General features: G+C 45.5%; 1 protein-coding gene across 1 annotated transcript; it reads left to right on the top strand.

Moving 5' to 3' along the window:
• Window positions 1–14806: 14806 nt before the first annotated feature.
• Window positions 14807–17722, top strand: LOC130253918 (inositol 1,4,5-trisphosphate receptor-interacting protein-like 1). Its single transcript, XM_056492952.1, has 2 exons — window positions 14807–14847; window positions 15829–17722. The coding sequence occupies exon 2, from the start codon at window positions 15835–15837 to the stop codon at window positions 17263–17265; it is 1431 nt and encodes a 476-aa protein (XP_056348927.1). The 5' UTR covers window positions 14807–14847; window positions 15829–15834; the 3' UTR covers window positions 17266–17722.
• Window positions 17723–23610: the final 5888 nt, after the last annotated feature.

Genomic DNA, 23610 nt, shown 5'->3' with positions numbered 1-23610 from the left:
CTTGATCCATGTGTTTGCAGAGGACACTTGCTCCAGCTGTCACCCTGTCCTGGTTTCAGCTAGGACAGAGTCGATTTCTTCACAGCAGCTGTCACAGTGCTGTGTTTTGGAGTCAGGATAGGAATGGTGTTGATAGCACACTGATGGTTTGGTTTCTTGCTAAGTTGTGTTTATCCTGAGTCAAGGACTTTGAGTTTTTTCCTCATCTCATGGACTTGGCTCTGCCAGGGAAGAGGCTCACAAAAGAAACTGGAAGGGAGCACAGCTGGGACTCAGGTGGCCTGAACTGACTAAAAGGATAGTCCTCAACACAGAATGTCATACCCAGTATATAAACTAGGGAAGTTTCCTGGAAGACCATCAAATCTGGGCTCAAGAATCAGTTCTGGCATTGATCAGCAGGTGGTGAGCAATAGGATAATGCATCACTTGGTTTTTTTTCTTTTTATCATTGGCATTTGCCATTATTACTCTATTTTATTTTATCTCAGTAATTAAACAGCTTTTATCTCAACATATGAGTTTCACTTTGATTCTCCTCCCCATTCCACCAGGCTGGGGGGAGGGAGTGAGGGGGTTTGAGCAAGCTGGTGTCTAATTTCCAGCTGGGCTTAAAACCACAGCACATCCCATCTCCACCAAGGGCTTTTCCCAGCAGAAAGGGGAAATATGAAGGGTTCTTGTGGCTCTGAACATATGCTGCAGCAGGGGGGTTTTCTCTGACTGCTCTGAGCAGGTCTGTGTCCCACTACTGCTCAGGGACCTCTGGGTCACAGCACCAAGGGTTTGTCTGTTTGACCCAATAAACAGGTTGAAGACACCCCTCTGAGGGCCCTGGAGGGAGCCCAGAGCAAACTTAGAGAAAAACACCACTGCAATGGGAAAGGACATTGTGACTCTTATCATACTATGTCCTGGTTTCCAAGACACCAGTAAAACTAGAAGGAGAATGGAAAAAAATCTGGATATGTCACCAAAGTCACAGAGTCTCTGTTATCAGCAATGAACCTCCTTTACAAAGCATCCTGAGTCTGTTCTGATTAAGAACAATTGACATGTTCAGTGTCTTCTTATCCAGTATTCTGCTCTTAGGTTTAGCCAAATTATAGCATTTTTTTACTGTCTCAGTTGGTCAACAATGCCTTTTGCTGGAAAAGATAAGGAAGGGTTGGGACATCTCATATCAAACAGCATTTTTTTCTTGGCAGTACAGTGAAAGTGTTAAATCATGGCTTCAGCAATTGACTCAAAACTCACAGGTAACAGCCCTAACTGGGACACAAGACAATTTTTGGTCACTAAATTATTCTTATTGCTGCTGGATGGCTAAAGAGCCACAATCATAAAACCCAGGAGCAGGCACTGCAGACAGATTTCAGATAAATCAGCTCCTGACCACAGCATTGTTTGGAGAAGAACCCCGTGCTTTCTTTTTCTTTTCTAAAGGAGAAGAAAAGAAAAAGACTGAGGTGATGGATGTTCCCCTCTCTGATGCAGCTGATTTGGTGGTCCCCCAACCACAGGTCACTGTGGTTTCATTTAGATCTGCAATCTCTTTTCTCTGGGGCTTTATCCTGGGAGTTGTTATTTCAATACCAACAGTTTGCACGAAGTGTCTGGGCAGAGCAGAGACCCGAGGCTGTCACTGGCATCCATACCCATAATAACCTTGCATGAGTAACACAGTAAAGCCAACAGCTAAGCTATCTTATCCTTGGACAGCTGCAGGGTTCCAATAACCCTCATTAGACCACATTCGCCTCCAGGGAGTAGACAGGAAAAAAAAAAAGAAAAAAAAAAAGATAAGTAATTTATAATATGTTCAGAACTGGCACAGGAACACAGACACTGTACAGTACACTATTAATTGTGGGATTCTTTTTTGTGCCATACAATATTGATTTTCCTGCAGATAACCAGATATCATTAGTTTGATTAATGCTACCACAGCTTGGAATAACTGGCTGGAAAGTTCAAACTAGGGCATTTTTCAGGAGGAAAAGATAAAGCATAGCTCAGACTTGTCTGTTCATACCTGGGAATATGCTGGCCAGAGGGTTTCAGGGGTGTTAAGCTAGACAGTTAAGAAATAGCTTGGTAGAGGAGAGCTGGAACTGCACTACACAGCCTTCTGAAAATGTCAGGCAGTTCAGATGCACTCAGGGCTGAGTTTATTTTGGGACCAAACCCCTAGGTTTTCTTCCTAACAAAGGTTGTCACATTTGCAGGCAGAGCTGAGTCACACAGGCTGCCTCAGCCAGAGCTGTGCTCCTGTGCTGCTGGGTGTGCAGGCACTGGGGCTGTGAACACCCATTGTCTCTGATTGCTTCAGAAGGGAAAGAAGCAGATGAAGCTCCCAGGGACTGGTTTATGAGTTGGCTGGTGCTCAGAGAAGTGTGTTACTTATTGGCTGAGCATGTGCTCTGCCATGCAAAGGGAGTCAGCTTTACTCTGCTTGGGGACATCAACGTTCTTGGAAGAAGAAAACAGTGAGATACATCAAGAGCCCCACTAAAACTCTACAGACTCATAACAAAGAGAACATCTTGAAAAGAAGTGAAAGAAGTCCTGCAAAGAAAGCCAGGGACAGCACACACTGATCAGTCTTCTGAGTGAGGAATCTCTGACTCATCTTAAAGTTTGTCAATGCTACAAAGGAGAAAGAGAAGGTATCTGATATGTGGGCTGAAACTACTGCACTAGTTAATTGTCTGTCAGCTCAACATCAGCTTGCTGATGTGTCTGGACTCCTGTGGTCCTCAGTCTCAAAATAATGGCAGAAGGAGCAGAACAGTCACTTGATCATCACACAGGTCAGGAAATGGAGGAGTAGATGGAGGAACCTATTTTCTTTCTTTTGGCACATTGGGAGGTTAAAGAGCATTGTGTGGGTTTCAGGCCAGGGGGTTCAGCAGAAGACAGGCAGAGAAGGTGACACTGGTATTTGGGCTTTGATGAGAGGGTGGCCACTACACACCAGTGTAGAGCATCTGTGCTCTATATATATGGCCTTCTAGCTCATGAGAACTATCCCAAAATCAGAGAATCCAAGAGGTCTGCTCTGAGGGTAAGATGTGAGCAATGGTAGAACCAGAGTTCAGGGGGGCAAAGCCTCAGCTCTAGCAATGTGCTCTGTTTAAAGATAGAAGAATACATAGGTTTGTCTTGGGAAAAATCAGGCCAGTTTGGGCAGGTAGTTCTATCAGGAGATGGCACTGCTCTGCTTTGGTGTATTTGTTATAAAATAGTCCCATTGTTCTTAATGAAGAGGAACTGCCCTTGGTTTTATACAGAGCTAGATGAAGAACTGGCTCTCCAAGAGTGCAATGGAAAGCTTGAAAACTTTCTTCCTCATGAGACTTATAGTCTAAGTCTTGTGCTCTCCTTGCTCTGAAGAAGGGCTTATTAGTGCAGGCATTAGCCAGATGGGACAATTGGTCCCTAAAAACCTGCTGAAAATTGTACCATTGACTTCTTTCTGCTCTTCCTCAAATGAGCCATCTCTGAGCTCATAAACTTTGGTAAGAACACAAGTTGCAGCAACTGGTGAATTGAAGTAGGGCTTATTTATTGTTCTTGCCTAAGAATGTCTTTGAAAGCTTCTTCAGCACTTGTTGAGATGCTGAGTGAGGAGTGTTTTGCAATTCCTGTCTGCAGCATGGAGCAGGCATTTCTGTGGGAGCACAAGAGCACTCCTGAAGAGCGTGTCAGTACTGCAGTGTGAATGTGAACAATGACTTCAATACCTGTCTGGGCTTTTTTCCTTTACATTTAGACAACCACTTTCACAAGCCTTTTACCTACCTAATCCTTCAAATATCCTCCAAAACCAAGAACAAAATGTTTGTGAGCGTTGTTGAAACAAAGCAGTTTCACAAACCCAAATGCACCCAACATTTGCTTTGTATTATCCCCACTGTCCTCACATTTTCCTCTTTATGAGTCCAATTTTAGCAGCTCTGACCTTGTGGAACCTCTTCTCAGCCACAAGTGTCAGTGATCAGCTTCTAGTTTGTCTCAAAAAAGCTGTACAATGTAGTCTGTCTTTCCTGCCAAGCATCATAAAGTGCATTGATACCTTCTGCTGTTCCATCCTCTAGGCAACCACACCTCATTTTCATTTATTGCTGCAGAGAGAGTGGGGTGATGTGATCAACACTTTCTGCAGGCTGGATGGGAACTGCAGCTGAGGATTTTGTGCAAGCACCAGAAGTGCAGAACTGTCTGCCTCCCTTTTGGAGACGTGACTGAACAATCACCTTTTTTTTTTTTTTTTTCCTTTTCTTTTGTTATTTTCCTCATGAAGAAAAGTAAATCTTCTAAACTATTTGCCAATCCTCCAAATAAGAAACTTTGAAACTCCAAAATAAAGTCAAGTTTTGAGATATTTAACAGCTACTCTCAGCAATTGTAAGCTGCCAAAGATTGATATTTCTTCTACCAGGCAGGTTGGATATAATGAAAACACTGGATAATAAGATAGGAAACTGTTATCTAGTCAGTACAAACTGTTAACTAAATCAATAAATTACAGACTTGGGAACTTCTGTAGGCTAAATTATTGCTGAATTACTTCTCTGGAGAACTACCTCCAATTTTAAAGTTCATTTACTTTTGCAAGATATTGGGTAGGAGTCTGCAAGGAGAATGGAGCTACTTCATATATAACTGAAGGAAGTTAAAATGCTGAAAAGAAAAATTATGAGTAGTAGAAGTGCTGAGCAGTATCTACTTTTCTTACAATGTGCAATTCCCAGTGTGAGTGCAAAAGTCATGACTTACAGAAGTGATTTGTGTTTCTGAGATGCTCATTGGAATTACCTTACAAATCCTCATTTTTGGAAAGTATTGAATGGAACTTCTGAACAATTAAGCTTCCATAACAAATGTCACAATGAACATTCAGTGCCACTAGTCATGTCTGTGACCTCAGCCTTGCTGTTTCCAGTAAGTGTGAGATCAGTTCAAATTCCCCACCCACTTTCCAACTGGAGGATTATATGGAGTGAATGAAATAGTTCTTTGCTGCCAACTTGATTTTAATTATATGTCTCCTAACCTTTAGAAAATGTATTTAGATTTTAAAATAATAGTGTGGGGGAGAGTGACACAGGAAATGTATGCCTGAGCTTACTAAGGGACAAAAGACATTTTCTCCAAGTGATGAACAGATGTGAAAATGACAATAATACACATGAGCTCTTGGAACAAAGGGATCATCTAGATGAAGAATATTATGTGGTAATATTTCTGCCATAGTTTAATCCTGTAATCCTTATGTGAAGCTTTGATTACAGATTAATGTGATATCAATGAGGCCTTTATCACTTGTGGTGCTGAGATAAGATTAAGTGACCTGCTCATAGTCGTGGCAAATCTCTGACAAGACTGAAGGTGACCCCATGATTCCTGACTCCTTGTTTACATAAATTTTCAGGTAACAGCTTTTGCTTTTGTCTCAGTCAAAGGGCCAGGAAAGGGAGGTGAGAGCAAAAGGACCCTGAGGAGAAGGAAAGAATTATTTACATCCAGCTGGAGCAGGGCTGGGGGATGCAAATGGGAAATCTGCAACCTCTTGCTCTCTAGGTGTCACAATCAAATCCTTCCTTGTGTGCAGCAGAGGTTTCCAGATCACAGCTTGTGCTCAGATAAAGTTTTTAAACAACTGGAAATACTTGCATTGTGTCTGCAAAGGGGGAGAAGTTGATTTAGGCCATTGTGACATCACCTTGAACACCAGCAATCCAACATTAAGATTAACAAAACTGGTATCCTATTTGAAATATTTTGCAAACACCTTGTATTTCCATCATTTTTATTTCCCATCCTCTGTGTGTATCCATATCCACAAAGGCTCCACATGGGGTGCTCCAAAGCCAAGTTATTTGTGATCAAGAGAAACAGGTTCAGTCCCTGAAGCAGCAGGTGAAGAGCAGGCAGAAAATCCAGCTTGAGCATTTGAACCCATGGCCATAATTTTTTCCACTCTTTGTCCTGCCTATTAGCCCAGTGGTGGTTTCACATCATCCATGCTGAATCAGGATTCCCACTGGTATCCACAGCCCCTCACATCTGAGAGTATTTCTTTCCTCTTGACTCTCTGAAGATCTCCTCTTTCCCTTCTCACCTTAGCTGCTAAAGTGCACCACGTGGCTCTGACCTGGGATCAGGACAGTAGCTGTTGATTTAGAATCATAGAATAACTGGGTAGGAAGAGAACTTAAAGATCATCCAGTTCCAACCTCCTGCCATGAGCAGGGACACTTCCCACTAGATCAGGTCACCCAATGCTCCATCCAGCCTGGCCTTGAACACTTCAGAGATGGGCCATCCACAACTTCTCTGGGCAACAGAGACAGAAGTTTTTTAAATGCTATTCTTGAGTGCATACAGTATCAGAAATTTGTGGTACCCCTGGATGGCCAGCTGCAGTGCCTAGCCTTCCACCACAATAAACTAATGCATAGCTGATGGAATTACTTGATCTCAAATACCAGATGCTGAGGAAATATGGCAGCCTGCTTGTAACATCTGTATCTTCTTCCTTCTGTGTCCAGCTGCCCTGGGCCCAGCTGGAGGACACAGGATTGAGGGGTCTCTGATGTGACCTGGCAAAGCCATTCCTCAGTCCTGCTTTTTTTACACTCTCATAAAACTTACAAACTCATCATTCTTTTTATGGCAAAGCAGATCTTAAAACTGGGATTGGAGGAGAAGCCCAACAAATGTGAATGCTGTTTGAAGCTGGATCCAACCACTCCAGCCAGCTGCCTTCAGATGTCGAAAGTGACTGACTTTGTTTTATGTGGCAGATATGAGGCAACCAAGAGCTGGTCTAATTGCAGATTTCCATATGGCAAAAGTCTTTCTTTGAAAAGGGCATCAAAAGGAAAAGATTAAAACACTCAGAACCACGTGGAAGGAAAAGGAAGAAACTACTTGGAGCAGATCTGGCTTCAGGGGAACAGCGAGGCTGAGCCCTTGTCTGGCACTGGGTGAGGATTTTGTCCCAGATCCCTTCCCCTGGCACCCATTCCCCGTGTTCTCCAAACAGCTCTGTTTGTTTGCTATCATCCCCACACCTTTTTGTGGTTGTTTTGCTCTTTTTCAGCACTCCAAGATAGTTTTCTGACGGCACTGAGGAGCACCTTGATGCAAATGTGAAGCCAGAAGTTTCCACACATGCTGACTGAAAGAAAGCTGAATCAGTAAGAAAGAAACGTGAGACAGAAGAGCTCCATCACACTACAAAATTTGCTTTTCATCATCCTCTGATAGATGAGATTTTTCTTTGGCTTCTCCTGGAAATCTCTGGCACTAAGTACATCAGAATGGTCACCAAAGGTCCAGGTAATGCAGGATTTTTTTCTCAAAAAGTGGCTGAAGGTGGGTAAGCAATAGGATGGAGTCAGGTGTGCACCAACAATCTCCCAACCTCCAGAGAACTAAAGCCCTGTGAGGTGCAGCCCCTGCCTGCTGTGCCCCACCACCTGCCTTCAAGAGATATCAATCCCTTCTTTTGGAGGCTCACAGAAGCACAGAAACAGTCCCCACACATCCCAAGGACAGCACCTCATCTTCATTATTGCTAGTTCATTGTCAAGGAAGACTCATCCCTTGGCTGAGTATTATAAAAGAATCATAGAATCATGATTAGGTTGGAAAAGACCTCCAATATCATCAAGTCCAATGTTAACCCAGCACTGCCACGTTCACCACTAAACCATGACCCCAGGTGCCATATCTTCATGATATTTAAAAACCACCAGGGATGGTGACTCCACTTCCTGGGCAGCCTGTTTCATTGCTCTCAAAACCAATGTAAGGAGTCTTGCTGTTCCTGAAAGCTCTCCAGGGGCAGCATTCATCTGCTAAGTTCCCCCACTGAAGTGGAAACTCTCCTGCTGTGGGGCAATTTTTGTGGGGTGTTTATAAAGGACAAGGCACATGATAAAACACAGGTGTAAGGCATTGTGGCTTCTGTTTTGAAGGACTGAAGTGTTCTAAACAATTTTTCTTGGACTATTGATTTCCCTGGGACATGCTTTTGGATAGCTGGGCGTTTGCTTCATGTGACTTGATGGTGTGGCAGAACTTCAGAGTGCTTTTCCAGAGAGCTTCATCTGCAACCACAAAAAACCTCACCAGTGTGATGACACAGGGAGTGCTGTGCAAACCTCCCAGGGAGCACAGTGTGCAGGGATGGCTCTGGCAAGCTGTGGAGCAAACCAGTGCAGGGTTGTATCCCAGACAAGAAGGAAGGTCACTCTGACAGTAGGTCCCTACATCCTCCTCTTTTGAGAACCCCTCCCACTGGCACACAGCCATGCCTTGGCTCCTTTCCAGAGCTACAGCATCTCAGCCAGGGAAAATTTGTACAGAGCCTGAAGGGAGATGGGGAGCTCTGTAAATCCTCCAGCCCAGAGTGTTTCTGTTGATCCGTGGCAGCATGCATTGTGCATCCCAGTATCAATGTGATGAATGTTGTGCTAACTCCTGCATTGTGTGTGCCTTGTACTAAGTATTGTCTGCCTGAAAGTAAATAACAGCAGATGAGCAAATGGGGCTGTGATGACATTTCAGTGTCCATAATGTTTCCATCTGCAAAATGCAGCAGTTATGCATCATTTTAATGGTAGGAGTAGATAAGCAGTCAGCTATCTGTATCCGGAAAATCAAAAAGAGAAGCGACATTAGAGGAAATAGATTGGCAGTGGGTGTTCAAGGGCAATGAGTCATCCTTGCCACAAATAATGCTCAGAATGAGGAATACTAATAATTAGGCAGCATATTTCAAAAGTTCAGCTCTTTCCTCCTTTCCCAAATTATCTTTTATGCCCTGGGGAGGTTTTGGAATGACACTGTCTGCTTTGGGATGTAGACATGAAGACAATCCACTGTGGGAGGAAATGACCAAAGAGAGAGAAAAATAAAGTTGAGCTATAAAGTTTCTTTTTCCTGAAACTCAGGTGGCCCCTCCATAGGAAGCTGTCATGATGTTGGTCAGCCAACAGAACAAACACATCCCAGGGAAGGACAAAGCCTGTGGCCACTGAACTCGGCACTTGCAGGCAGCATCAGCAGCACCTGCTTTCTCCCTTTCCCCATGGTACATATTCCCCGGAGCTTGCTCCGTTCTGCTCTCGTTCAGGGAGTGAAACGGGTCCCTCTAGTGGGTGAATCCAGGAGGAAAGAACCCGCTTCCCATTTTGGTACACTGTCTCTTCCCCTCGGAGTTCACTCCTCCTGTTTTACTGAAGCTGCCTTGGGTTGAAAACAAAGAAGATTTTGACCCTGAATCAGGCTGGGTTTCACCCTAGCCTAAATTCTGGACTGTCTGAAGTTGAGATTTCCAAAGAGCAGATTTGGAGACAGAATACTGATTCTGCTGTGGATGTCAGTGCTCTGGCTTCTTGGAGATTGAAGCAAAGACAAATGACAGGTGTTGTCTTCACTTAGCAGGATTTGTAGGAAGGAAGTCCTTTTGAACTTCCAACATTTCTGAGTATGAATCACAGAATCAATAATGTTGGAAAAGACCTCTAGATCATCAAGTCCAACCTATGACCCAATGCCACCATGCTTACTAAGTTATATCACAAAGGGCCATGTCTACTTGTTTTTCAAATGCTTCCAGGGATGGTGACTTCACCACTTCCCTGGGGAACCTGTTCCAATGCCTAGTCACCCTTTCCACGAAAATTTTTTCCCAAAGAGTTTCCTAATAATGACATAAAACCTCTGAATCACAGAGATGTTCGGGCCTGTCCTAGGTGGAGACTAATCCCTTTCTGAACTGGAATAAGCCTTAAACCAGCAAATGTGAGTTGTTGTGAAACCACCGGGCTGCAGTGTCATCCCTGTTCCTTCCCTGCTTGCCTCTGCTGCAGAGCTCTGATTGCAGCAGCCTGACTTCAAGCACTGGCAAATGTCATCACTGACACTGCTGTGGTGGGTGCACACCATCATTATAATCTGTATGCATTTAGCCATCCCAGCATGATAAGAGAATGATTAGGAGAATAGTTAGAGAGTAAATTAAAAACTCCCAGCAGTTTCCTGTGTGAAGGTACTAACTTACAGGCATATTTTTTTTCACAGCATTACTGAAAAATGCCATTAGTTATACCTGTGAATACATGTTAGATTTAAACCCCTGGTGAGAATTTTTATTAATATACAAATATGTTAGGACTCTTATACTGCTTAAAATGTAATTAACCATCTTCTGAAGATTAAGGGTGCATAATCATAAAAGAAGTGCACTCTTGTGCATTTAATTCTTCTAATCTGCTTTGTGTTGATGTTAGTGTGGAAGAATAATCGCTAGTTTGCCTAAATAGTTTGTGCTGTAGGAAGAAATTGTTATAGGATGCACTTCTAAAGTTAAAATTTGGTAGGCTTACAGTGATGGAGGATGATGAAGTGCACAGAGAGATTAGGAAAAAATGCTTCTTTTATTCTTTTACTGCCGTTGCAAATGCCCTGCAGTGGTAAAGCTGTGTTTCTGACAGTTTCATTCAGCAGACAAAAAGGAGGAAGGGACAGGCACACCCAGTGAATGACAACGATAACAGCAATAAACTTTCAATAGTCTCCTTAAGTACTAATTTAAACACATAATGTGTCATGTGGGGATTCAACAAGATTTTCTGAGAATGTGGAAAATGAGCAACCAACACAAGGCAGAGAGACTTTTGATTTGCTGTGTTGTAGTAAGAGAGCTGATTTAGTGAAATGCACTCTTTAAAAAAATAAATTAATGAATTTATATTGTCATTAAAACATACTGTTGGAGTAGTCCATCCTCCCAGGGCTGTCACAGGCCCCATTAAATGCTGATCAGGTTTATTTGAAAAGGGGTGAAAGCCTTCAGGGCCATAGAGTATGGCTCTTCAGGGCAGCTTTTTCTAGCAACATGATCCACACAATCATTAGGTAACTTAGAGAGCTGCACAGAAATATTTTTTGTTCCCCTTCCTTCCTAGCAGGACTTCTTGCAAACTAAGAAGTGATGAAGAAAGAACAGTGAACACTGTGGGATGAAGACATTTGCTGATAGTCATGACTGCATGACTACACTCTGGAGTTGTGTAATAAGTGTGCAGCCTGTTCTAGCAGAGTCAGTGGGGTGGAAACTCCTATGGAAAACATGGGATGAAGAGCCCATGCCACTCCTGCTTTCATGGAGGAGTCAGAGGGGATGGAGACTGGCTGGTGATCCATTTAAGACCACAAAAGAAGGGAGTTTCCTCCTCACTTGAGTAAGCAGGGGCCCTGCAAGGTCCTGTAGGAAAAGCAGCTTCCAACATCAATTTTAAAAACTGAAAAACAATTGCAAAATCATTCCTTTTTTTTTTTTTTTTTTTTTTTTTTTTAAGAATAATTTATGTTGGGGGTGGGGGATTTAGCACTCAGGTTTTTGTGGGGCCAATAACACTTTGCAGCAGATTGTTGTGGACCCTGTTCCAGGGCAGACTGGTGACAGTGTGACTACAGGGAACAGTGACATACAGCCCAAGAAGGGCTCCTTGGCTGCTTCGTTGTTTTCATTATTTCCAAGTGAATTCAGAGCATTATTGATAGTTTCTTGTTTTCATCACAGCTTCCTTCTGACAGGTGTGACAGGCAGCACCACAGGTTGCTCTGGGCCCTTTGCCATGCCGAGCTCTTGAGGCAAAGCTGCTTTCTGTGATTCCCTAAAGGAGGCAGCTGCCAGGCTCCTTGTGGCCACCTGTGCTCAGGGACCAGCATGCAGCATGGCAGGGAAACCCTTTCCATGGAGAGCACACACAGCTTTTCTCCCTGGTGCTCACAGGGAGCCACAGAAGCTGCTGCTTGTGGAGCAAAAACAGGGGAAACTCCTGATTCCCGAGTCTAAACCCAGCACAACAGCAGAGAAGTTCCCCCAGGGTTTCCATCAGACCCACAGACCAGGATGCAGCAGGAAGATGCAACATATAGTGCACAGAAATGCACCACATTGCATTTCTAGTCTTTAGCTGGCAGTCTTTTACAAAACTGCAGGGAAATACCGAGGGTTGTTAAAGCACTGTCCTGGTTTGAGGGACAGGTGTCTGCCAATGAAGGCAGAAGCTTCTCTTTGAAATGGAGAATGTAAACCCCCTCCCTCCAAATTATTATTATAATTTTGAAATTAAGGGGCTCTCAGGCAAAGATATGGGAATTAGGAATAACAGTTCTTTACTAGGAAAATTAAAATAGAAATACAGTATTACAAAAAAACAATCCCAAAACACTGCCAGAGTCAGAATCCAAGCTGACACCCATCAGTCAGTCAGGGTGTTGGCACAGTCCCATTCAATGGTGGCTGCATCCTCCTGCAGTGGCAGATGTGGTTCAGCTGGAGCAGTGCTCCTGGAGAAGGTGCAGTTTTCCTCTGAAGGTCCAGAAAAGATGTGGAAAGGTCTGGCTTTCCTCTGGAATCCAATGGAAAGTGGGTACCTTGGTGTCCAAAATCTCAGTTTTTATCTGGGTAGGAAAGGCTTGGCTCCTCCCCTGGCTGGAGCATCTTCCAGTGGGATGATGGAATTTTATCAGTCATGCCCTGGGTCTCAATGGCCCAGCAGCAGATGATATCTTCCTGGAGGGAGGATGGGCTGTGGGAAAGATAAAGATGATTGCCCCAGCTGGTGTTAAAGATGGCCCATTAGCAGATAATATGGGCCAGGAGATAAAGGTCACTGCCCCACCTGGTTTAACAGATGGTGACAGAATACACATTTCTGGCCACAACCCAAGACAAGCATGAATAGTGCTTCAGATCCCTTTGCTGTTTGTCCCAAGCTGATATTCCCACTGTCTGTTCCCACAGCACTGGGTGCACACAGCATCCCTGTTTCGACAGGTGCCAGAAGCACCAGCACAGAGTGAAGGGTGCTGTCAGATCAGAGCAGCCTTCAGCCACATGCATGTCCTGCCTTGAACCTAGGCTTTTCAGAGAGGCATTAAGTAGGTTAAATCTTAAAATCTTATTTAAAATTGCTGACAAGTTGAGTGCTCAATTCCCTTGGGATTTTTGAGCAGGTGGAATATATATATTCCAGCCAATGGAAAGGACACCAGATTCCCACTCCCAGCTTGTTTAAGGACTGCTAGTGTGGACAGCCTTGGATAAAGTGCACTTGAGAACCTGATTAATTCTGCTTGCCATTCAGTCTTGCACTAAATAAGACATGAAGCTCCAGACACACAAAACCAGCCATTCTTCTGTTCTAACAGTTTGCTGTCAACACAAGACAATAAAATATGAATATTTTAGATTCATAATGCAGACAAATAGGAAATAGGAGCTGTATTGTGCTTCACATGCATGGCTAACTCAGTAATGCTAATGTGATTATCTCACTGAACTTTTGTGCTGTCGCTTAAGGGTAACTTTGCCTTGCTTAGTGGGGTATACATATTTGTTTCACACAGGCCTAATGTCTTTTTCAAGTTTGTAGAAATAAGGAAGCCTGATTTCCTGCATCTATTACAAGGTAGCAGACTTTCTTGGCATTAAAAGTCTTGGGCATAAAAATCATAAAATGATAGAATTTTTGGTTCTTGAGAAGTAAATATGGTGGTTAGCAGAATTGTCATCCAGATTTTTTCCTGTTTAAGAGATTGATTCCCAGAGTCCCTCAGGAAGAAGTGCCAAGGAGTTCAGGAAGGGCAAAGGAGTTCAGGAAGGCTGGAGATTCTTCAAGAAGGAAATCTTAAAGGTGCAGGAGTAGGCTATCTCCAGGTGCTGATACTCAGGGAAAAAAAAGAGTTCATGACCTTTTGAAGAAGGAGTAGGCAATTCAGGAGCACTACAGTGTTATCATGAGGTTAACAAAGTCAAAATTAGAATTGAAATGAGAAAAATTAGAAAATTATCAGAAATAGAAAAACGCTAACTGAAACTTTGTTTGGCTACTACAGTCAAGAACAATAAAAGATGTTTCTACAAGTACAAAAGGAGAGCCAGTATATAAAATGGGGGAGTTACCTGGAAGGGGAGCTGATCATTGTTTGGGAAAGAGTCTCTCATCGGTCAGTGCATGGTGATAAATTTTATTGTGCATCACTTTTCTTTTTTCACACTTTTATTCTTATAAATTCTTCTAATTTACTTTCTTTCAATTGTTAACCTACTCTTTTAAGTTTGCACTTGGATTTCCACCTCCGATTCCAGTTTGGTGGGAAAGTCAGGGGGTTTAGGAGTGTGGGGATGGGGGTGCAGGGCACGGGGGCTGCCGGCTTCGAGGTGCTCAGCTGCCAGCTCAGCAGCACCTCACAGCCTCTGCTCCTCAGCTGCCAGCAGAGCGCCACAAGCAGCACCAGGATTGCAGCAGCAGCCCAGAGCTGCCATTGCAGCAGGGCAGCGCAGAGCACAGGTCCCTGGGATGCAGCAGCCTGCTCCTCAGCCTGGTGCTCCAGCTCCTCCAGCATCCACCGCATCTGCTGGCGCAGGAACTCGGAGCGGCGCCGCATGCGCTGCCACATGGCCCCGTCCAGCTCGTCATTGACCACCCTGGCGTTCTGCAGGATGCTTTTCACCAGAGTGACCAGCAGCATTAGGGCAGACATGGCCTTCAGCAGGACAGAGGGAAGGGTTTGACAGCTCTGCCTTTGTGCTCCATCTCTCATCCAGGGCAGTCTCCGTGCTGTGTGTGCAGTCACCCTGTGTCAGGCTGGGCTAGCACAGCACTGCCTGCTGCTCTCATTTATACCTGCCCCTCATTGTGACATCCCTAGTGATGTCACTGGCACCAGAGACATCACGGCCAGGCCAGCCTGCTCCAACAGCTCCACATCTTTCTTGTGCTGAGGAGCCCAGGCCTGGACACCGGGCTGCAGGTGGGGCCTGCTGAGGACAGAAGCGTTTCCCTCAGCCTGCTGCCCATGTTTCTGCTGAAGCAGCCAGTATTTCACAGAATTTCTGGGCTGTGAGTGCACATTGTTGGCTCATGGCAGCCTTTCATCCACGAGAGCCCCCAAGTCCTCCTCTGTACCCCACACCCAGGGGTCCTCTGTACTCCACACCCAGGGGTGTCACAAAGGCCCCCAGAGCACCCCCACAAGCACAGAGATCAGTGCCAAGGGAACCAATCCCATCTCACCACAGGGGATCTCTAGGAGCAAAACATCCATGAATTGCATCATCCAATTTTATGTTTGCCAAGGGTTCAGGGGAAGAGCTGTCCTGCTTTTTAAAGGGAAGCTCTGGGGGCCATTCCAGAGCAGTGGGCCTGCATTTGGTGGGTGTCAGGGCTTTGGTTCCTTGGGGCATTGTGAGGGTCTGAGCTAGGGTGGGGATGAAGGGTGGGGCTGGCCTGGCTGTGATGTCTCTGGTGCCAATGACATCACAAGGAATGTCACAGCAAGAGGCTGGTAGAAGTAGCACCAGCAGGCTGTGCTGCCCCAGTACGGTGAGCCGGCCTGGCTGTGATGTCTCTCGTACCAGTGACATCACAAGAGATGTCACAGTGAGCAGCAGGTATAAATGGCAGCAGCAAGCAGCACTGCCCCGGGGATGAGCATCAAGAGGACACACACGGCCAGATGCTGTGCTGGATGAGGGCAGGACCACAAACACAGGCACCCAAGAGAGTGCTTCCCATCCTGCATCCAGGGCACAGCCCCTTCCAGGGGGCAAAAGGGCACGGTGCCACCACCAGGATTGGGTGCAGGCTTTGCTGCCTGCCACCTGCCTAGCCCCCTCTCCTTCCTGCCCGCTATCTTTCATCCCTTGTCTCCTCATTGCCACCTCCTTTCATTTCTCTTTTCTTCATTCCCTCTCTTCTCAGCCCTGCTGCACTCCTCTCTGTTCCCTTTCAGGTCATAATGATCGTACTACTCCTCCTCTGGCTTGTGCAATGGATCCTCCACTACATCAATGTGTACTCAGATGAGGTCCTCAACCAGCAGAGGAGTCAGATGCTGCAGGAGCTGGCCCACAGGACCCTGGAGCTGAGTGTGGCGACTGGGGGAGCCGTGCTCTTGACTGCCTTACAGCAGTGGCTGTTCTGGGCCGTTGCTGGAGTCCTCGTGCTGCTCTTGGCACTCTGCTGGTGTCTCAAGAAAAGAATCTGTCAGGTGGACAGCAGCAGGGACTCAGAGAGTGAAGAAAGTGAGGAAGAAAACCCTGCTGAGATGAATATGATCTGGATCTTTTCAAAACGCTTCCAGCTGTCAGTGCCAAAGCTGGCCTCCAGGAGACGGGTGGTGCAGGAGCTGCTGAGTGACCTTCTCCAAGTCTCCCATACTCTCTTTTCAGACAGCTTCTTCCCAGTGCTGGAACCAGTCATTGGGGTGGGCAGTGCCTGTGAAGGGTGGAGTCCCCATAAGGAGGAGGATGTTATCTACTGCATGTTTGTGCCCCTGAAGCCTCCCCCTGGGCATGCCTTCCACCTGGAGCCAGACACCACGGGGCAGATGCCGCAGGCGACCATGCGCATCCGCGTGGAGCAGGTGTGCACGTGCGCTGGGAAACAGCCAGGCCAGAGCATCCAGTGCTTCCTGCACCGCTCTGCGGAGGAGCTGAAGAGAAATCAGGTCCCCAGCCTTCTGCACACCCTCTGCACTGGCCCTTACCTAGATGGGGAGAAAATTGCCCTCTGGTTCCAGACCTTTGTGATCTCAGCCTGGTCGGTGGTGCCTCAGTCCCGTCACTACAGGATGAAGGTGCTTCCCTCCTGCCGCTCCTGCAAGATGAGGCTGGTGAAAGACTCTGGGAGAAGCCTTTTTGTGGAGATGGTATTTAGTGTGCAGCAAGGTGACTCGGACATCTTCCTGAGCAGCCAGCCCACAGGGGCCCAGTTCCCCCCGAGCACCACATGGCTGGAGAGCTATGCTGTGGCAGAGGCAAAGTTCTTCAGGCAGGTTGCCATGCAGGCTCCACCCCGCAGCTGCCACCTCAAGTGCCTGCGGCTCTGTGCCCGCCTTCTGGAGGGCTCGGGCATTTCTGTTTATGCCTTGAAAACCACGGTCATGCACCTCCTGACCTTGATCCCTCTGTCAGAATGGCAGCACAAGTATCTCCTGATGCGGGTGGATGACATCATGCACTACCTGCGCTGCTGCCTAGAGGAGAAACGCCTCAAGCACTTCTTCTTTGGCAATGAGGACATGCCCGAGGAGATCTCCTTGCCCCCAGACTTCCAGGAGGCACAGCCCCTAAACCTCTTCCAGCACCTGGTGCAGGATCCATCTGCCCAGACTAAGGCATTGAAGGAGTTTGATGATCTGCAATATCACCTCTACTTTGGGTTCTGAATGAGACAACTGTAGAATCACAGAATCATGGAACTGTAGAAGAGTAGAATATTTTGGTTTCTACAAAAATACTTCCAATATCATTCTAACCATACTTTGACCTTTTGGGAACTTTAGTTGATGTAAAGTTTATGACAAAAAAGTTGAACAAACACTGTATCTCTGTATCTCTGAACAGGCTGCTCAGCTACCACAGAGTTAGAGATTATTTGGTAGAAGACCTGAGGCAGTGGGCTCTGGTTTCTCTGATTCCCTGCCTATGGCTCCCCCACTGTCCATGCTCCTGCACTGAGGAAATAGAAATAATTGGTCACTCTCCACAGCTGTGCTCTCTGCCAAGTGGCATTTAATGTTGCTGCCCTCCAGCCACCCCTGCAAAAGGGCATTCCCTTTTTGAGAGAGTCCACTTCTCCTGTGAGCTTTAGTACAAAGATGGCAATAAATGAAATATTTGAGCAAACACTTCCTCTGTGAGTCTCCCTGCATCACTTTGTCAGGGAGCACTGGCATAGGGACTGGCTGCTCAGCTGCTGCAGAGCCAGGGAGAGTTTTGCAGAAGAGCTGCTGGGTGGGCTGGATATAGCACTTAAGGACAGAGGGGGCTGTCTGGTTTCAGGATTGCCTGTTGTTGTGGGTTAATCCCAGTAGGCAGTTTGGCATCACACAACAATGTGACTATTTAATAGCTGGAATGAAGTAAATTAGAAGAATTTATAAGCATGAAGAGTAAAAGAAAGAAAATGAGAACAAGTGATGCACAATTCAATTGATTAGCACATGCTGACCGATGCCAGACCCTTTCTTGAACATTGATCAGATCCCCTTCCAGGGAAATATATTTTATACAGGCTGGAGCACCTGTTCTGTCAACACAGCCTGAGAGAGCTGGGGTTGTTCATCCTGGAGAAGAGAAAGCTCCAGGGCAACCTCATTGCAGCCTTCCAGTACTTAGAGAGCTTAAAAAAAACCAAGGAGAGTGACTTTTTATATGGTCAGAATAGTGATGGGACAAGGCTGAACTGTTTTGTACAGACAAGCACAGCAGAGCTGGGGAAGGCTCTAGAACACAAATCTGAGGGAGCTGGGGGTGTGTAGCCTGGAGAAAAGGAGGCTCTGAGGGAATCTCATTGCTCTCCACACTCCCTGAAATGTGGTAGCAAGGTAAGGGTCAGCCCTTTCTCCCAGTAACTTGTTACAGGACAAGAGGAAATGGCCTCAAGTTGCATGGGGGGTGGTTTAGATGAGATATTTGGGAAAGGTTTCTTCATGGAAAGGGTTGTCAAGCATAGGAACAGGCATTCCAGGGATGTGGTGGGCTTATCATCCCTGGAAATGTTTAAGAAATGTCAAGATATAGCACTTAGGGACATTGGCTAGTGGTGACAAGGTGGTGGCTCTGGGCTGGTGGTTGGACTTGGTGATCTTAAAGGTGTTTTCCAACCTTAACATCTCCATGATTTAGGTACTGTTTTTGTCAAAGGAACCATCACTATGTATTAAAATACATTCACACATTTATACTGTTATGTGATAATCTCTGACTGCTCAACATATTTACAGCATTTCCCCTTCCTTGAGGCAAAGCAGCTTGCAGGGAAGTTACTTTTGCCCTTTGCATCTTCCTGCATCAGGCAGGCACTAGAGCAATCTGACTTTTTGCCATAACATCTGATGTCCTGTCTCAATGGGATGGTGCACTGATGTCATCTTCCATTTCCAGGGCCCTCTGCACACCATTGCTAAAACAATTACACAGATCTTTTTTTTCCTACTGAAGAACTGTGTAGAGGTCTCAAACGATGTTCCAGCTGGGAACATGCTATTAGTCATCACATGAGTTAAAAGACTGCTTCCCATATGTCTTCTGTTGCTTGCCTCATTTACAGGTGTCTTTGCTTTGGATGCCCATGCCTTCTGTAAGAGCAGGAGAGAAAGGTGGGCCTGATTTTGCAGGGTTCTCCCTGCAAATTTGTGGATGTAGCTAGCCAACACTGAAGATAACCAAATTATTCCACTCTTTGAAATCCCTCACCAGATCTCGCTGCCTGTGAAACAAAGGAAATATGCCCCTTTTTTTATTAAAATGATGAATAATAACTGAATAATGAATATCTGTGATTAAAATCCCCAGTATCACAGCCCCATCTAATGGACTGGCTGAAAGATATTCAAAGGACTTACAAAAAGTCTAGCAAAATACGTTATCATGATAAACAGGACCCTGTGGCATTTTAAACTCTTAATTATGGCACAGGAGGCATTTTCTCTGAAAATTAAAAAGGTTGCAAAATGGCTACAGCCTCTGGAAGGCAATTCTTAGAAGCAAAATGTGACTCAGTGTTAGTGACTCTTTTATCTACTTCCTTCAGTATTCTCTTGGCACAGATTAACGTGGAGAGGGGAGTCTCCATATTTCTTAGTCATGTTATCATTATGCCAATGGCTCTGGAATGCCATAATCCTACAGAGCAGCACAGGCCCAAGGGAAAACACAAGGAAATCACTGAGAGAAGAGAGATATCAGTTAATCCAGACTTCATTTGCTATTGTATATTTGAGACCTCCTTTATTATTTTTTTTTTTTAATTTATTTATGAAAAAATGGCAGATGATATGTGATTTCCAGAGAAGTGGCTTGGCCTACACAATGTCAGTTTTGGGGAAGACCAGCCCCAGGGCTGCCTGTGCTACCTGCTGTGGGATACATCTCTGTAAACCTTCTGATCCTAAGGCTGGATACCAGGCTTTTATGTCTCATAACCAAAACCTAGTGGATCAAACCTCACTAAACAGGTACTGGCAGCAGGATGCTGTAAGTAGAGGTGTCATGAGTTTTGCATCCTAATCCAGAGCTCCTGAAGGGAAGCAGGAGGAACCTTTTAGTTTCAGTGGTAGAAGGATGGAGCAACAACTACTAGTTTCTAAGCATCTGCAAAGGTGATTTAGATACAGTAATTTTTGTGATACTAGGTCACTAGGAATTTCTAGTGCTTCTTCCTTGGAACTGCTCTTAGATTCTCCAGCAAAAAAAAAATAACAGCTTCCCAGATGAGTCAGAGCTCTGAGCCCACATCACACTCAGGAGTGCTAATTAGGCATCTTACTCCTGGAAATAGGAAGGATTGGGAAGCAGAAGCCCTTTATAGGTGTTCTCATCCTGAGAGGTCACTCTTTTTTCTCTTCTGAAGGTTTCCCATCACTTTGCTCACCTTGTTAAGAAAAAAGCTCAAGCAAGATCTCTTAATATTTCCTGTGTTCCTGAGACTGAATGCCCAGAACACAAACAAGGACATTTTACTCCAAATCCATAAATCACTGCTGTGTTTCACAGGAGTTCTGAGTTGGGTATCTGACTGAAATATTTATCACACATTGTTATCTTAGGGCCTAGTATGGACTTTGGTAAGTAGACTTTGCTGGCCCAATAAAGCCTGGTCAAGGAATAACTGAAGCAGAAACATCTGCTCATCTTAACTTAAGAAACTCTTAAATAAATCCTTACTTAAGCCAAGCTCATTTTGTGGGAGTGATCACTTCAGATGGAGCAAATGTGATTTTGTGTGCTGACCGTGGGTGCCTGTGGGGCTGGAATGACATGGTGCAAGCATTAATCTTCTGGATGCAGAACTATTTCAGCAGCCACAAAAGCTCCCTTGGCCAGACCAGGTGCCAAATTCCCATTTGAATCAACCTCATTGCTGGAGCTGTGCACAAGGAAACACTTCAGGCTTCATTTGGGAAATGTTTCTGCTTGTGTTAATGGCTTTGCCAGGAGTCTGGCTCTTCTGCTTTGGATGGATTCACCCCCAAGAGGCAGTGGCTCCAAGAGTGCTGCTCCAGGGCTTGGGCACTGCAGTAGCTGTATGGTCACAGGAACAGGACCTGCAGGTGCAGGTGGCTGAGCTCTGTCACCTCCTCCAGAGCCACCACAACACAGGAGCAGAAAAGGCAGAAGATGGATGACACCATTCCTGTTAGTGACCAGCACTGTCTCTCCTAAATTCCACATCTAGAACAACAGACTCAGCTAACTCAAAGGTCACTAGGGAAGAGGAGGCTGAAGCAGTCAGGATTTCTCTGTGGCATGAGCCCCAAATTCTGGCCCTGGTTGCTGCATCCTGGCAGATGCCCCACTCTGGAGCAGGCATCAGAAAACAGGGGCATCTAGTGGCTGCATCAGAAAGTTCAATAAACAGCACCATTCCCTTGAAAAGATGTGAGAGCTTGCCTTTCCCCTCTCTCAGCTCTACAAATAAAAATATTTTATGCCATAACATAAAGAGGGAGGGAAAGGCACAAGTCCTCACCAGATTTACCCTCTTGGAGAAGTGTTTCTGACCCATTTATGACATTTTGACACTGTAACCAGATTAAATGAAACTTTTGCTGGTTTCTGCTGCAGCTGCTGCTCTGGACAGACAGACCTACATCCCTGGCACCCAGATCCCCTGCTGATTCATGGCAGGAGAAATGTTGCCTCTTTCTGTTCTGACCAAGGCAGGGTTTGTGCCCTGAGCAGCAGCTGTGCCCTGCAGGCACCATGGCTGTGTGTGGCAGCTCCTCAGTGCCTGCAGCTGCCCAAGGATTGCATTTGCTGGTGATCATCCCTCTGCCCCACTGAGCTGGAGCCTGTGGGCTGCACAGCTCACCACAGAGAGGCAGGGGCAGGGAGGGAAACCAAGGACTGAGGTGTGCTTTGCTCCTGTGGCTGCTGCTGCCCAGCTTTATCTCAGCTGATGGTCCCAGAGCACAGTGAGGCATTGCAGCAGCTCCTCCTTCCCTGCTCTGGGGAGGGAGCCCATATGTCCTTCTGGATAGCTACCTTCCAGACCCCTGAGGGCTTTCCCCTGCAGGGATGAAAAGGGAGATCATCAGAAATGCAGGTGAAGAAGTATTGTTTGCTTTAATAGAGATACCTTAGAGCTCCAGGTATAGTTCCCTTACACAATGCTCTGAGCCTGCACATGCAGCCCTTGCACACAGCACTTCCCAACCTATTCACATCCTAGGAATTGCAAATGGGACTATCTGGTAACTAATTGCCCTCTGGCAGTGACAGCTTTCAGTCCCTCTTGCTCTATTAGGTTCTCATCAATATCACTGGCTTAGTGTGATCAGAATTTACTTGAATTCTCCCTAATGTGTGGACAGAGCTGGCATATTGCAAAGGGACTGTCATGCAGGAGAGCTCCAAGTTTTCCTATTCAACAGCTAAATAAAGGACAGCTGAGTCCCCTGAGCTGTCAGGCATCTATCAAATGCAAAATTCATTATTTTATTAAGCAAAAGGAATAAAGGAGAAAGCACAAAGCAAAGAACTGAGGGCTGAATGCTAATAGGGCTATTGCTGTTATGTAATTCTCTACAGAAAATCAAGACAAATGATAATACTGGAAAGGCATCTTATTATTTTATAGGCTTAGTCCCAAAGTGAGAGGAGGAGAGAGAAAAACATGCACAGCTGTTTTTCCCTTTTCTGGCCACTTTGATGCACTTGCAGGATACATAATTTTGCAAGGTCTCTACATGCTCCCTGAGTCACAGCTCAACTCACCAATAAACTCCAAAGCTTGCATTCCCCAGACAACCTGTTTTATGCATAGATGTGTGGTTTATGTACAAATACTTTCTTTTTCATATGAATTTAGCAGTCTGGCAGTCAGCTAAGGAAAGAGAGGTGGTTATTCAGACCCACAGGGTGGAGACATAGTTGAAAATCCTGTTTATCTGCTGTCTTGAGGGGTTTTTTTATGCCCATACCCACACACACAGAGAAAAAATGCACAGGGATATGATGTGTCAGATGAGGAAACACTGCTAACAATTTCAATGGCAAAACTTTTGGCTAAATGGCTTTTAAATGGAAGTTCAGCCTTGAGATCAGTTACAGAATGGTTAGATGTGAACAAGAACATTCTTATTTGTATTTCTGTTCCAGTGTGGAAAATAGCTTCTGTGATGGGCTCCCTTGGTGCACATCAGAGATGCCATGTGGCCACAGACCACCCCACAGAGCAGCAGCTGTCCTGATGGCATTTCCTTTTCTAGTGGCTCCAGCCAGCTGCATGGGTCTGCTCATCTTTTAATACCTTTAATTCAAACACTGAGAAGCAGCACACAAATGTGAAGGAGAAGCTGGATTCTTCTGCTCACTCCCTGTGAGAGGAGCTGGAGAAGGTCAGTGCAAGACCAGCAAGGGTCTGTCTCACTTGAGCTGGTGGTGTGGGCAATGTTCATTTTCCAAACAGCCTTGAACCCTCCAGGTGTGACACCAGGACTTGCTGCTGAGTGTGCAGGTGCACCTTGGCTGGAGAAGACACTTGGTGATTGTGTTTGTCTCCATTG

Source organism: Oenanthe melanoleuca, chromosome 5 (assembly GCF_029582105.1).
Source record: "Oenanthe melanoleuca isolate GR-GAL-2019-014 chromosome 5, OMel1.0, whole genome shotgun sequence".
Classification (NCBI taxonomy): domain Eukaryota; kingdom Metazoa; phylum Chordata; class Aves; order Passeriformes; family Muscicapidae; genus Oenanthe; species Oenanthe melanoleuca.
The sequence above is the reverse complement of the archived record's forward strand: the minus strand, read 5'-3'. Positions and strand labels throughout refer to the sequence as shown.